Source organism: Phascolarctos cinereus, unplaced genomic scaffold, assembly GCF_003287225.1.
Source record: "Phascolarctos cinereus isolate Bilbo 61053 unplaced genomic scaffold, phaCin_HiC Scaffold_2;HRSCAF=192, whole genome shotgun sequence".
Taxonomy (NCBI): domain Eukaryota; kingdom Metazoa; phylum Chordata; class Mammalia; order Diprotodontia; family Phascolarctidae; genus Phascolarctos; species Phascolarctos cinereus.
Genome location: NW_027555625.1, coordinates 147285977 through 147301450, shown reverse-complemented (window position 1 = coordinate 147301450; position 15474 = coordinate 147285977). Strand labels below are relative to the sequence as shown.

General features: G+C 40.3%; 1 protein-coding gene across 3 annotated transcripts; it reads right to left on the bottom strand.

The window, feature by feature from the left end:
* Positions 1-1152: 1152 nt before the first annotated feature.
* On the bottom strand, positions 1153-12820 carry LOC110209595 (zinc finger protein 2-like). 3 transcript variants are annotated; one of them, XM_020988244.2, is made up of 6 exons: positions 12715-12820; positions 8219-8520; positions 6582-6671; positions 6121-6247; positions 4524-4637; positions 1153-3925 (listed from the first exon to the last, which is right to left on the bottom strand). In XM_020988244.2, the coding sequence occupies exons 3-6, from the start codon at positions 6609-6611 to the stop codon at positions 3189-3191; spliced, it is 1008 nt and encodes a 335-aa protein (XP_020843903.1). In that variant the 5' UTR covers positions 6612-6671; positions 8219-8520; positions 12715-12820; the 3' UTR covers positions 1153-3188. The 3 variants fall into 3 exon arrangements, with proteins under 3 accessions (XP_020843903.1, XP_020843905.1, XP_020843906.1); XM_020988246.2 differs by lacking the exon at positions 6582-6671; XM_020988247.2 differs by lacking the exons at positions 8219-8520; positions 12715-12820 and having other exon boundaries at positions 6589-6673.
* Between the last annotated feature and the right edge of the window lie 2654 nt (positions 12821-15474).

Here is a 15474-nt window from a genome sequence, read left to right as displayed (position 1 = left end):
TAATGGAGAATAGAAGTGTCACACAGAGGGGAAAGGGAAGGGAAAGCCCAATGAGAGCTTAAAAAAAGATCCAAGGTGGCAAAGTTGAACAAAAAATGAAAGATGCCAACTGTTAGAGGAACTTTGGGAAAACAGATATATTAGTGCATTTCTCACAGATCTGTGAATTGGTACAATCATTCTGTAAAGTTACCACATATTTCACCACATAATCGTTGCAGATTTTATGCCAATTTTTTTCTGCAAAAAAAGGGGGGTTCAACCATTATGTGAAGTTCCTTTTAAAAAACTGTGCCAGTATTATTTAAAAATCATTTATTACTAAACTGTCTTTGGTGCAAGATTAGGATGCATGGTATACTCATGAACATACATTAAAATTGAATGACAATGCACATGCACTGAGAAGTCTAGGCTCTAGGCTTGCAATGCCTGACAAGGTAAATGTGTATCCACATGCCACTGGCAAATGCACTGCTGTTCTGTTTACCTTTTAAGTGGCATGACAAACAGAATTATACCATGTGACAATTACACCATGAAAAGTTGTAAACAGGGTGCGATGATTACGTGGTATCTTGAACTACTTGAAAAAGCTACAAAACTGTGTAACCTTTGACCCAATAATAAAACTTCTAGGCCTATACTCAAAGAAGCAAAGAAAGAAGACAATGACCCATATGTTATAAAAATATTCATAGTAATTTTTGTTTTGTAATGGCAAAGAACTATGGGAGTGCCCATGAATTGGAGAGTGGCTGAACAAATTATGGTATTTGAACAAAATGGAAAATTATTGTGCCATAAGAAAAAAAAAAAGCAGATAGTTTCAGAGAAACATGAAAGACTTGTATAAACTGAGTAAAGTGAGTTGAACCAGGAGGACAAGTTACACAATAACAGCTACATTGTAAAGATAAACAACTTTGAAAGATTTAAGAACTCTGATCAATGCAATGATTAACCATGAATGCAGAGGACAAATGAAGAAATACTACCTAAATCCTGATAAAGAGGTGATGGGTTCAAGATGCAGAAAAAGACATACTTTTTTGTGGGCCAAAGAGGTCATTTGTTTTGCTTGATTATGCATATTTGTTAAAAGGGTTTGTTGTTTTGTTGTTTTAAGGAAGAGGAACTAGGAGAGAAATGTTTAATCAAAAGAAATTTTTAATGAATTTGAGGCTTATCCTAAAGAGGAGACAGTTGGATGCTCTGAGAGTAAAACCATGGAAACTATTAAGTGAAAGACCTTCTAGAAGAGTGGTGGTGATCAGCGGTACTGAGACAGCTATTGGTCACTCTGATAACAACAGGAAACTCTGTAACCTTCCACATATCCACAAGATAGCAGAGAACCTCCAAGACTTATCAAAATGAATGAGAACTACCCACCTCTGATGGTTCCCATGGCCACAAATAGCACCTCCAGAAGAAACCTAAAAGAATAGTGCCAACAATTATTAAGTCTTGGGCAAAAAACTGAAGATCACATGGGCACAAGCTGTATATTCCTCACTGTTGCAGTCCCGCTGTACTCTGCTGTCACCAGACTTCATCTGGAATATTGTGTTCGGTTCTAAGCACCACAGTTTAAGAAAGACGTTGATAGCTCCTCCCCACCAAAAAAAAAGACATTGATAAACTGGAGAATTTACAATGACAGCCAAGAGGAAGGGCCTTGAATTTATACTGAGAATCAGTTGGAGGAAAAGGGTATGTTCAGCCTGGAGAAGGTGAGAGTTGGGGGCAGATTGCAATTGTCTTGAAGTATGTGAAGGGCGGTCGTGTAGTGAAAGGACTTGTTCTGCTTCACTGTTCCTAAAGGAGAGAACTAGGAACAATGGGTAGAAATGGAAACAATGGGACAAATTTAGGCTTAAAATTAGGAAAAACCGCCCAGCAGTGTAAGCGAGTGTCTGAAAGAAGAACGGACTGTCAAAACACGAAGGGAGCTGTGCCTCCTTAGAGGCAGAAGTTAACAGCTAGATAACCACTTTCTGGGTACATTATAGCGTATTCCTTTCACGTACAGACTGGGCTACATGGATAAGTCTCCTCCAACTCACAAATTCTGTAAAAATATCAGGAATTCAAATGGAAGGCCATATAAGCGGTGATGAAAACATACATGATGGAAATAGTGGACTTCCACATTTCAATACCATCAATTACATAATATAATCCAGGTATAAGATACTGTCAAAGATATGAATTACAAGTGGGGAGGTCACATGGAAAGTTCAAGGGATAACAGTGCAACATCTGACTGCTGCATTGGTGCCCACATGTCAAGAGACCTAGAAGAAGCCCCCATCATTTGGGTTGGGCCTTGGATAAAGAATTTATGAAAAAGACTTGGACCAAAGTCAAAAAGGAATGTAAGGCACATAGGGGTGATGATCTGAATGGCTGGACAGAGTACTCACATTCATGGGATAAGAGATACAACAAAGTAATAAAATTCCAACCTGTATAAATTGAATCAATAAAAACGTTCAAATAAAGATTTTTTTAAATACGATTGTATCTGAAACTTTAAACATACAGGTAGTTTAAAAATGCTTAAAATGTGTATATTGAAAAGATAACAAAATAATCTTGTTTCTATTCCCCCCCTTTAAATTTTTTATGGATTTTATTGTAACTGTTATATACACAACTTAGCCAAGATCTAAATAGTTTTGGTGGTTCTTTCTTTTCTAAGCATTACTTTATATATCTTATGATACTTCTTTGTGTTCTTCATATTTGTCACTTCTGATACTGCAATAATAGTCCTATATGTTAATACACTAAATTTCCTAATGTACTATGAATAGTTTTGTAGAGATAGGCCTTTCTTTTCCTCTTCCCCCTCAACCCCTTTTCCACCATATATAACATTTCTTAAGGTATAGGTCTGGTACTGGAATGACTAAATCAAAAGATATAAAGTTTTGTAGATATTATGTAATGCTTTCAAAAGGAAGCATCAATTCATGGCTACATGAGCAGTGTTAGAGCGTGCCTTTTCAACACTGAATTTTATCCTTTTAAAACCACCACTGCCAATATTATCAGCTTAGGGGAAGTACATATGAAAATATTTGTTTGGGGTAGCACTAATCTTGTGCTAACTTGTATTTAGTATTTAACAAAGTGATAAACCTTACTGAGGTTTTGCCTAAGACATCATATTCTCAGGGTTACTCTCTGGCATAACGTCGCTGATGTTGGATGATTGATGCCTTGCTACAAAAAGTTTTTCCACACACACTGCACAGATAGGGTTTCTCTCCAGAGTGGGTTTTTTGATGTCGAGTAAGTGATGGAAAGTCAAAGAAGGTTTTTCCACATTCATCACATCCAAAGGACTTCTCTTGAGTATGAATCCTCTGATGTAGAGTAAGGGATGAATGTCTAGCAAAGGCTTTTCCACATTCATCACATTCATAGGGCTTCTCTCCAGTATGAATTCGCTTATGGGAAGTAAGGTAAGAATGGTTCAAGAAGGATTTTCCACATTCCTTACATTTATAAGGCTTTTTTCCCGTATGTGTTAGCAGATGTCGTGTTAGATTACATTTCCAGCTAAAGATTTTCCCACATTCATTACATTCATAGGGACTCTCTCCAGTATGACTTCTCTGATGTTGAGTAATAGATGAGCAGTTAATAGTTTCCCCACATTGTTTGTATTCTTGGCCTTGCCCCTTAATGGTGTTTTGGGGGGGAATAATTAACAGCTGCCTAGAATCTCTTTCATGGGAAAGGAATGTCTCCCACGTCTCCCCTTCAGAGTTTTCCTTCTTCCTGTCCAATGTGCCACCAGGTACTTGAACTCCTCTACGTGCAGAGTCTACTGTTAATGTTCCTGACGATTCCACTTCTTCTGTAATTTTCTGCTTTGGAGTTGACTTCTGGGTCTCATGACTCTTCCAGTCTGAAACCAAGGGAAAACACAACTATAATCTGTTCTCTGTGCTGTTAAAAAAAAAAAAAGTTCCAGTAGAAAGGATAATGAAACTGAAAATAATGCCCCCAAAACATCTAGACAGACAAAATACAGGAAGCAGAAAACAAAAATGGGTTATTGGGCACCTTGCTCATTAAGAAGCTGGAGAAAAGTGACTAGCTCCCTAAGCAAAGTGAGCAGAAAACATGAAATCCAGGACTATGGGAAAAGTCACCAGAGCAACGTGGAGTCTAATGAGTAGGAAGGGCAAAGATTGAATTGTATGATGGAATCCAGAAAAATTAACTTTCGGTCAGTAAGGGAGGTGACGCTAGGAAAAAGCAAATTGAGACAAAGTTCTAGTAGATAGTAAAAGACACATGAAAAGGGAAGAAGAGGAATCACAACTGAGGAAAAGGTGATACTTCGCCCTCGGGAAGAAACAGAGACACAGCTTTCCTGCCTGGGTTGCTCATGACAATAACAACTGTAGTAGACCTTAAGACCATTGAGAACAGTGATCTCTCACCAAACTGCGAGGCTGTACTTCCAGTGATATCTTTATTTCTGGTTCTCAGTCACTCACCCAAAGAAGAATTGTTTGGCAACTCTCTTTCTTCAGCTCTTGGCAGACCAAGTAACCATGGCTCTTTGCCTTGTTCCAACTGGAAGATCACGTCAGGTTTAGATATTGGAAGTCCTATTGGTGGAAAGGAAATGTCAGTATCGGTCAACATTTATATGGATGGCACTGTCACAATGTTATTATAAACCCATGAAGTCAATATGATAGGCATAATTATCCCCACTTCAGAAATGTGGAAACAGACTCATGAAGGCTAAGTGACTTAGCCACAGTCACAGAGTTTTGTCCAAAAACACAGAACTGTCCCAGAAGTCACAAATATAATTCTGATACAGACACACTCATATACACTCATTAACTCTTCACAATATCTTGGTCTTTCTATTCACTTCTGAGCTCTGTGAAATATTTTTATAATTGGTGATGTGGCAGTAGCACTACAATACCAGCAGGGACTGGTTTCATCCAACATTGAGTCCCTCAGCTCTCCATCTGGAGGTAGACACAGTGTTTCACCAGGAGTCCTTTGGAACTGTGGTGAGTCCTTACATTAATCAGAGCTCCAAAGTCTTTTAATATTGACTGATTATTTTAAAAATATGACTGTTTCTGTGTAAATTGCTCTCTTGGTTCTGCTCACTTGTTTGATAGCGTCCATCGAAATTCCTTCTCTATGGTTTTGTTCTTTATTTTGTCAGGTTCAGCTTCCAGGTATTGGGATATCGAGTGCCTAAAAGATCTTGAGAGTACTGGGCCCCAACTGATTTAGGTACTTTCTCCCCCAAAGTTTCCCTCTTCCAGCAGGCTCCATAATATCATTGCTGGGGCCTGTGTTTACAGAGGCCTTCATTTTCTTTAGTCTAGTCACCTCCTTGTCACCAGTCTTAAGTCATGGTACCTTTCTGTAGCACACCCTATCCTCCAATACAGGTTTTAGAATTAAAAATTTCTCTTCTACTTAGGGCATGTCCAAAATACTAAAAAAATAAAAAATTCAACAAAACAAATCACACAGCCATTTTTATCTTTTTAAATTTGAGTTCCCCCCTCCCACCCAGGACTCAGGAAGCTCTATTTTTTTCCTCTGCCTATTGTCCCATATACCGTAGTATTGGCCTGTTGGTTTCACTGTGCACCATAATGCCTACTGGATGTTCTGTTCTCCCATCATTCTGAGTTATTCCAAAGAGCTCTGCCCCATGCCCTTGTTTTCCCACTCTGCCAGTTTTTGACTCAACAGGTGACTCCTCTACTTCCTTTTGAGCCCCTCACCCCCCACCCTTCTAAATCCAAGAACTTCTTGTACCATATACTTGCTCCTCTACTTTTTCTTATTCTAGAGATAGATTTCTTTAAAAAGTCTCTAGCATTCCACCTTTCCCTAAGCAGCAAGACTTCATTGTTACCTTCAGTTATGTCCCAGTGCAGCAAGGTTTCAAAGTAGTTTCTGTAAGTATCTCTTATGTGACCACACTTCAGACACAGTCACAGTGAAATATAAATAACTCCAGGCACATCTCTGTACTCACTCCCATTTAACAGAGGAATGTTTTAAGATGGGGCAGATGCTAGATCACAGGGTGGAAGCCTCTCTTACCCAATGACACGAGGTTTCTATAGTTCTCCAGCATCACATCCTTGTACAGGTCCCTCTGAGCAGGGTTCAGCTGTCCCCACTCCTCCCGGCTAAAGTTCACAGCTACATCCCTGAATGTCACTGATTCCTAAAATACAAAGACAATCTGGCTCAGCCATGGAAGCCACAACCCCAGGGGAAGGGGTAAATTTGAAAACATTTGGAGAGACAGAGGCAATGTTAAGGTGTTCTGGGTACCATGGGGTAAGGGGAAAAAATAAAGGCCAATGACCTAAGGTAGAAGGACACCTTGACTCTGTGTCACTGCGCCTATCACTGGGCCCTACGGAGGAAGAGCCTCGTTAATGAGAGATATTTTTCACACTTCGTGTGGGTAGAGAAGATCCATGAAGAGTATAGAAAGTTGCCATACTCTGGAGATTGTGACAACATTTCAGGGGAGAGAAAAAAACCCAATTCACCTGGTACCTGACTGCCAGGAACATTGGCATTATTCCCTCCTCTTCTGTCCTTTTTCTCTTACAAAAAGACAGAGTCCTGAGAACTGGGGGCTGGGAAAAAAAAAAAGAGACATTGAGGGAGTATGGTCTTGTTTTATGATGATTCCATAAGCTACTTATGAGAATCATTTTTCGTTATCTCTTAGTAAAATATCTCATACGTTATACTTTATCTATGTCACCTTGGTAAGGTCCCATGAAATAAGAGAAGGAAAAGTATGCAAAATAGTAACATGTGACAGGCTTTTAATGGTAAGGAATTCTAGCTATTGCTCATTTCATTTCACAGATATAAAGATAGAAGACAGAAAGGGAAGAAACCTCTAAAGAGATTTCCCTGGGTTTTTGGAGTGCAGGACAATGAATGGATTATGCTCTTAACAGAAGCAGCCTGTTCTTTCTCAGGCTTTACCTTTCTTCCTATGTTTACACACAGTGGGCTAAATCTCAGCTGAGCAACTCAGAGGTTCCACAACTACTACTAATCTTCTCTGATAGATGCCAGAGCATCTATCAGAAGTCTTCCCCTTCTGTATCAGTGACAATAGGCCTTGCCTGGCTCCCATCTTTATGAGGCCCCCTTAGCTCAGCCATCCTTGGCAAGATGATAATTTACAACCAGGTCACCTTATAGCTGCACACATGAAGGAAAGATGGTGTTATAAAATAAGCCACTCTTCCCCTCTGTGGCTCCAACCAGTGCAGGGATGATCTCCACTGAGTAATGGGTTGAAAGATTTTTCCTTCAGTGAAAATGAAAGGAGAAGAGAAGATATGATATAGAATCCCTATGAGGCAAAAATTGGGAAAATCAAATTGATTCTGTTACTGATTCCATTCTGTATCACTACCAACATTTCTGTAACTGCCTAAGTCATATTTCATTTGTCTCGGAGCCAAATCTGGAAATTCAACATTCCTGGAAATGACTCATTTTCTCTGAGTTAATTGTAGAAGTTCAGTTCTCCTGCTAATCACTGTTCCATTCTTGCCTCCAGGAAATCTGCTATCCTTGAAGGATGCAGGTGAACACCAGGGAGTCTGATTAACTGCGTCTAAACTGTACTTGCAGGTGGACTCAAACATGAACATTTCTTAGAGACAGGCTGGAAGGAGTTGTTGTTGCTAGCTGCTCATTCTTAATTTCCAGCCAATCACACTGTTCCTCATGCCTGTGATGCTTCAGACTGTGCAACAAATCATATGGTTTTCTTCATCTATGATGCAACAAGCTTTGTAACCAATCATGAGAAAAACATTTCCCATTTATGATGCTGCTTTCTAGTTTTTGGATGCTCCTCATTTTGTCTGTAAAATATCTGTTTGCCCTTATTTGGGGTCTTCTGGCTTGCTGAGGAGCTAAAGACCCCTTTAATTGGTAATTGCTAGACTTATCGGTAAATTGAACTTGCTTGGAAGTTTGCGACTGTTTACCTTAATTTCAATAGTAACAGATGAATGTTCAAATACACTCACTCAGTAAGAACAGGGAAAAGCCATGATCTAGTTTTGGTCCTTTTCTTTTCCCCAGGTCTCAATTTTTTTTTTTACCCATTCTCATCTCTATTTGGTAGGGGTCAAATTTTTACCATTCTCACCTCTATTTGGTAAAGACCTTTGGGTCAAATTCTCCACCTTCTCACTGTTCTCTAGACATCATGCTTCCAATCCAACTCCTTGGGCATGACGGTCAGAAATTACCCTGGTACTGGAAGAACGGATTTTTCTTTGCATGAATCTCTAGCTTCAAACATGGACATCCCATCTCCTGCAGTAGGTCCGATGTCTGTCCAGGCCTTGATCCCTCCTGGTATTGAAACTACCTGAAGGTCCATCAAATGTGTCTTCTTGATTGTATTTTTAAGATGAATGGAATTCTCTTCAGGAACCCAAGTTTTCCCTGTAGAGCAAGGAATTAAGGAATCTGGAGATCAACAAAGGATCAGGCTCTTGCCCAAATGGACTTTTGGGTAATTAGGGGATGGGGGAAGAGAATACAAATATTTTTCTCCCTGACACAGCACAAATCCTCTGGAGACACAAAGGCTGGATCATGAGTTTCTATCAAGGACTGATAAAGTGATAAAGGGGGAAAAATCAACATTAAGGAAGTATAAACCATAGATGCTTGGTTACAGCCTCAAGGAACTGCATGTAGAGAAAGTCAAAGATCCAAAATACAGAAATCATCTACTCTATGAGAATAAGGAAGCAATGCAGCACTACTGTTTGGCAAGCATAGAGTTCCAATAAGATCTTTTTTTTTTCGAGGCAATTGGGGTTATGTGACTTTCCCAAGCTAGTGAGTGTCTGAGTCAGGTTCTCCTGACTCCAGAGCTGGTGCTCTATCTACTGTACCACCTAGCTGCCCCCACTTGGATCTTTTGGAAGCAAAACATTAGGGTCTCAAATTTGTAGAAAACTGAAATTAAGAAATGCCTGTGATTAACTACATTTTTCAACATGACATTTAAAAGCTACTAGTTGATTAAAATAAAAATCTATCTGCTTATATTAACATATATTATATTTTAAAACATTAGCATTTTAATATATATGACAAGATGAAATTAGCTTATTCTCGTAAAACTACTATGTATCTTTGATAAATACTGCTCCTAAGTTGTCATTTTAATGGTGTAAAACCCCAGCTTGACAGTAGGTACTGCCTTTTGCCTTTCTTTGTATCCTCTAGCTCGGGACACAAAGTGCTTAGACCATAGGAGGTGCTTAACAAATGTTTATTGACCTACAACAATATATGGTGATTTATAAGGTAATAAGGTAGAATTTTCTAGCTTTGTCCATAAGGACTTTTCACAAGAGTTTATAAGATCCAGACTTGTGTCAAACTGGTACAGTTGGCTAATAGAAAGGAATCTCTAAAAGGCAACAATTCTCCAAACCATTGTTTGAATATTCAATAATTAAAAAATTTCTACTAGATCTGATCACTAAAAATAAAAAGACCATATACTTACACAGATATATGCACATATATTAAATATACAAAAAGAGATGCTCATTGCCTTTCATTCTAAGCAGTTGACAAATTAAATCCCCCTGCCCTGACAGATTTAGTTCAAATACTGAGATATACATGTTCTTTAAACCCCCAGTTTCATTACCCTTTATACCTTCATTTTCTATGGATGAATTTATAGATGAGATCATCCAGTTGCAATTCACCAGATTACCATTTTACCACATAGAAAGTGTATCTCTACTTTCAAACTTTCCTTTGGTCTGTGAGGAAGAGGTAATTGTTCAAGATATGTTTTTATTGGTGTCTGGCGCCTTTACTTCAGTCACTTCTAGGGAAAACAATGTTCTCTTTTTCAAAGCCAGCCTCCCTAGATCTGAATTTCATCATCTTCCACGTCCTCTAACATCCAAGTCCCAAAATAATCATCACCAACCTTTGCATCTCCAATCTCTTCTTCTGTACTTTCACTCCTATGTGTAAACTTGATTACCAAACTTTTTATTTGTCCCTAATAAACTTCACCTTATTATATTTAGTTCTGGCCTGTTAGGATTTTTTTATCTTGACTCAGATTCAAAGTTAGTTATCCTTACTATTTTTGGTGTCATATGCAAGTTTGACACACATAATTTATGCTTTTATTCAAGAAATGAAGCAGCATGATATTCACTGTCCTGGTAGAAAGGACTTTAGATTTGGAGCCAGAGAACTTCAATTTAAATTCTGGTTTTTTAATTGATTACATGTGTGATTTTGGGCAAATCACTTAACTTTCCTGGGCTTCAATATCCTCACTTATAAAGTGAAGGAGATAGACTAGATGACCTCTGAGGTTCTTTCAAACTATAAATCTATGATCCCACAAATGATTAAAATGTTAACTGGCATAAGCCAAGTGAAAATCCTGGGGCACTCCACTAGAGACCTCCTTCCAAGCCAAACTCTCATTATTCTTTATACCTGACCCTTTGATGAACACTAACATTATATTATCCAGTCCTTACTTATCTATTTTGTCCACAAGCATAATATACAGGGTCTTTGCCAAAAGCTTTGCCAAAATTAAGTAAATGATATCTTCAATACTCCTTTGATCTATCTGTCTAAATTAATTTATTCAAAAGAGAAAATGTGCTTATTATGGCATGAATTTATCTATGTAGGGGAATTAGGAAAGGCTTCAAGGTGGCATTTAAGCTAGGCCTTGAAGGAAAGACTTTTCCTGGTTGTTGTTCTTAGCTCTAGGGAGAGTCACTTGCGCTCCCCCCCCTTCCCCCGGGGCCCTTTCCTTCTCTCACTCCTACCTGTGGCCATATCACAAGGTTCTCTCTCTGCCTCCTCCACTTTTCTCCAAGTACAATTTCTATGGTTCTCTCACAGCTTCAATTATACTTTCCATGTTAAAGACTTCTAAATAATCTATATGCTCAACTCTAAACTCTCCAGGATAAAGAGAATTCTTCTGGGGGCCACCATGGTAAGGAAGAAACATGACCAAAGCATTTGGTTAGATATGAGTTCAGGGATATAGTACAGCAAGTACAGGGACAGAGATAAAAAGCCATCTCTATGAGTGGAGGAGATCATAAAGGAAGAAAGTATAAGATGAGGTTGAAGGCAAAAGCCTCTGTAGGGGAACAGAAGGAGGGACAGGGGCCACAGAAGTGATCGGAGAGGTAGGAGGTGAACCAGGACAGTGAATATCATGAGAGAAAGTCAAGAGAGTAGAAATTTTCTAGCAGTGGTTGGTCACAAGTGTCACATGGTGAGAGACCTCAAGTAGAAAGGGAAGTGAGTAAGAAAAGGACCACTGTCCTTGGGAAGTAGGAGGTATTTTTCCCAGACTTACTGGTACAGTTATTTTCACTATTTTATTACTAAACAGTCTTCCTTATTACTAAATTACTTAGTTTTACTTATTAGTAAATAGTCTTAATTCAGTTAACAAATAAGCAGAGCACCTTGTGACAGCTGTGTTCATTTAAATGTGTGTGGGGTAGCCAGTTCATTAATACATTACTAATACCAGGACCACCTCTCAGGAGATGTCAGTGACCATGCATGAGGACAGTGTTGACATTGTCTAGACAGAAAATTTTAGAGCCACTGCCAGACTTTATAAGCAATTTCTAAAACTGATTAATAGGAAACTGTCATAGGTGGGCAGACTTTTGATTGGAAGCCGTGAGAGGCAATGGGGGGAAGTGGAAAAGCCCTGGATTTTGAATCAGAAGCTTAAAGATTTAGGAGCTGTTTGATATGGGCAAGTTAATTTTGCCTCTCTAGGCCTGTTTTCTCCTCTGTAAAATTCTGTGGTTCAACTCATGGCACCATACACTGGAAACACCACCGAATTTATAGTCATAAGACCTGGTTCAAACCCCAACGCTGCACCTTACCACCTGATTAATATTGTTCAAGTCATTTAACCTGTCTAGGCCTCAGTTTCCTCATTTGTAATATTACAGGGCTGGAATCGATGACTTTACACGTTCCCTTCTGCCTCTTAATGTGGGAACCTACAATTTCCAAAGTCCCTTCCAAATCTGATAGTTTCTTACATTAATTAAAAGCACATTCTGACGGCTTTTGTTCTTCCCCCCATCTGTACCGACCACCACTTCAAGTCTCTCTCCTCCCGCCCCAACCAGAGAGGCATGACTTAGTACTTTTTTACAGAGTAATACAGGTGTTGCTTGGAAAAGTCCCCGACCTGAACGAACCTCAAAGTACATTCATGTCCTCGGCTCCAAACAAGCTTTCGTGAAGGGGGGGGGGGACAGAGGGATTTTACGTCCCTCTTGCACCCTCCCCTCAGCACTTACGAACCTTCCCCTCCTCCCCACCCCCAAAACAGGGGCTGGGCTTTTCTTCGGAAAAGGCGAGAGTCTTCGTCCCATGGGGCAGACTGCTATAGGAGTCTGAAAACATAGGTGCAAAGCCAGCTATGCCTCGGATCCCGAGAGGACACCCCATCCCCTGCCCCCCACCTGCCCTGTGTCTGCTGACCCCTCTTTCCTCAGTCCACACACGGGGAAACACATAACGCATACGGACATATGAACAGACAATAGGAACACACACACAGACACGCTTGCACGCGCTTACACTTTTACTTCAGGCCCACCGAAGCCTGTTCGCAGAAGTCCTGGTCTCCAGGGCCCACTCTGAACGACGCCTGCGCACACGCTAACGACCCGCGCGGACTCTACTTCCCAGCAGCCTCAGCAAGTTTCGTGACCTAGATTCCTAAAGGTTGTAAGGGCGTTGAACCACTCAATGTCGAAAGGTCTTCTGGGAAATTGAGTCCGAGTCTTCGTGCCCCCGGGACTCTAGTTTCTCTGGGAAATGTAGTCTTGGATTTCCGTCTGCGCAGGCTCAGAGAGGGTCCTGGGCAGAGGCAGCTACTTGGAGCCAGAGAGTGTGAGAGCGGTAAGGAGAACCTCTGCCAGGTGCCGGGGAGAAAGAGCGAGATTGGAGGGGAGGCATTGGGGGGGAAACAGGGGGAACAAAGACTCAGTCACCATGGTAACTGCCATCTGCGTCCAGCGTCCTCTTGAGTTTGTTTCTGGAGCTGTCCTCCTGCTGAGAACGGCTGCTGCTGTCCTGTCGTCTGGTCCACCCCTGGCATTTACAGATGGGGAAACTGAGGCCCAGAGATAGCTAGAGGGGAAGCGACTAGCAGAAGGACTTACAGTTAGTCATCTGCAGAATCCGGACCTGAAGCTGGGACAGGCCCCAGGTTGCCCAAGGAAGGGGAGAAGCCTGGAGTCCCTTGGGGCCATGACCTCTTCCACCCTTAGATTCTTTAAAAAAAAAAAAAGTAACATTTTTCCTTTTATTTTCTGAACTTTGAAAAAAACACCAAATAAAACGAGCATTTCCATATACATTGTAATAGAGATAATTATAGGAGAAACTGAAACTATCATGTAGCCACACTACTATTTTTTCTGAACTTCCTCACTCCTTATCCCAGAACAACACCCACACACCTCTGCTTTGGCCTTGTGCTCTTTGACATTTTTATCAAATACTTAAATAAGGGCACAGGAGGCATGCTTACCAAATGTCCAAGTAACACAAACCTGAGAGGGACAGCCAACATGTCAGGATCAGAAAAAAAATATGGATAGGCTAGATTGACACTGGGTTGAGCCTAGTAAAATGAAATTTAATAGGACCGGTCTTAGAGTTTCAAAAAATTAATTTTACCAATATAAGATGGGAGACATATGGCTAGACAAAAGTTTGCATGTAAGATATCTAGAGATTTTAGTGGAATGCAAGCTCAATATGAGGCAATGGTGTAATAACAGCAGTCAAAAAAATTAATATGATCTTGGTCTGCATTGTGAGAAGCATAGTGTCCAAGATCAGAGATTTGATAGCCCTACTACACTCTGGCTCAGGTCAGATGATCAGAATACTATCTTCAGTTCTAAATGACACATTTTTGGAAGAATATTGATAAGGTGGAGATTATCCAGAGGAATAAAGCAAAGGACCATTCCATATGAGAATGATGTAGCTAGAGGAACTGGTGATGTTTGGTCTGAGGAAGACTTAAGGAAGACAAAATAGCTGTTGGTTCTTAAGTATTTGAAAAGTTGTCAATTAGAAGAGAGATTAAATTTGCTCTGTTTGGCCCCGATGGCCAAACTAGGAGGAATGAGTGGAAGATGCAATGGTAGATTTAGACTTGATGTCAGGAAAAAATTCTTAATAATTAAAATTCTCCAAAAGTTGAATTCATTACCTCAGGACCTAGGTGAGTCTCCCTCTTGACAGCTCTTCAAGCAAATGTTGGATGATCCGTGGCTGAGAAATGTGGTAAGGAGATTCTTATTCCTTTACTGGTTAGACTAGATAGACTGAGGTTCTGTCCATCTCGTAAGATTCTGTAATACTATGAGCAGTTGGGCACAGTGGTGACTGGTTAGATCAATAAGACAGCAGTGTGTAAGGCAGACTGCATGGGAGCACTTTAAAACAGGAAGACCGCTTAGGAAGTTAAAGTAGGTTGGACATGGAAGAGGAGACCTGATTTTGGATCCCACCTTAGATTCTAGAGTGTGACTCCAGGTAAGAGTATGTCACCTTTAAGAACTTGTTTCCCTATCTGTAAAATGGGAAGCAGTGGTCATGCACAAGCCACCCCACAGGGTTGTTATAAGGGAAACATTTTAGGTGAACCTTAAGTGTTCTAAAACTGTGAGCTACTATTTTGTATTAATGCTGCAGAAGATCAAGAATGAAGTGATAAAGGCCTTAACTAGGTAGGGATCAGTGGAAAGAGAAAAGAAGAGGCGAGTATGAAAGAAATTAAAAATAAAGGGGACTGATCTCAGGAGTCTCCTTGATAGAACCTGATGTCTTTCCTGGGTGGGGAGCCTTTGCTTGAGAACTCTGACTGTGGCTCTCCATGGAGGGCATGGACATGCCCACTGGTACTCCTGGATCTATTTGGGCTTCATTTAAGTGACTGAGGCTCAACAATTGGGAATGACATGATTGGTTCGTTGGAGTCATCCCTTTGTACAGGATCAAAAACAAAACAAAAAGTGGTCAGTGGCAGTTAGCCTTAGCTGCTAGATTCTGAAAAAGCAACAAAGAAAGGATCTGTGGTCCAGGGAACATTCCTTGCACTCTGCCAACCATAGGAATTGCAGATGGCTACTTTGGGGCAGAGGCATTTGGTAATTCCATGTGACCTGAGAGGACATTTACTGGACTTGAAACTCCTGGTCCAAACCATAGAAACACACTGGTATAATCTTTCAGTCCACTAGACAGAAGCTATGGCAAAGGAAACCATGTAGCCAAATGACTGTAATCCTAACTACAGGGAAAGCTGAGGCTGGTAGA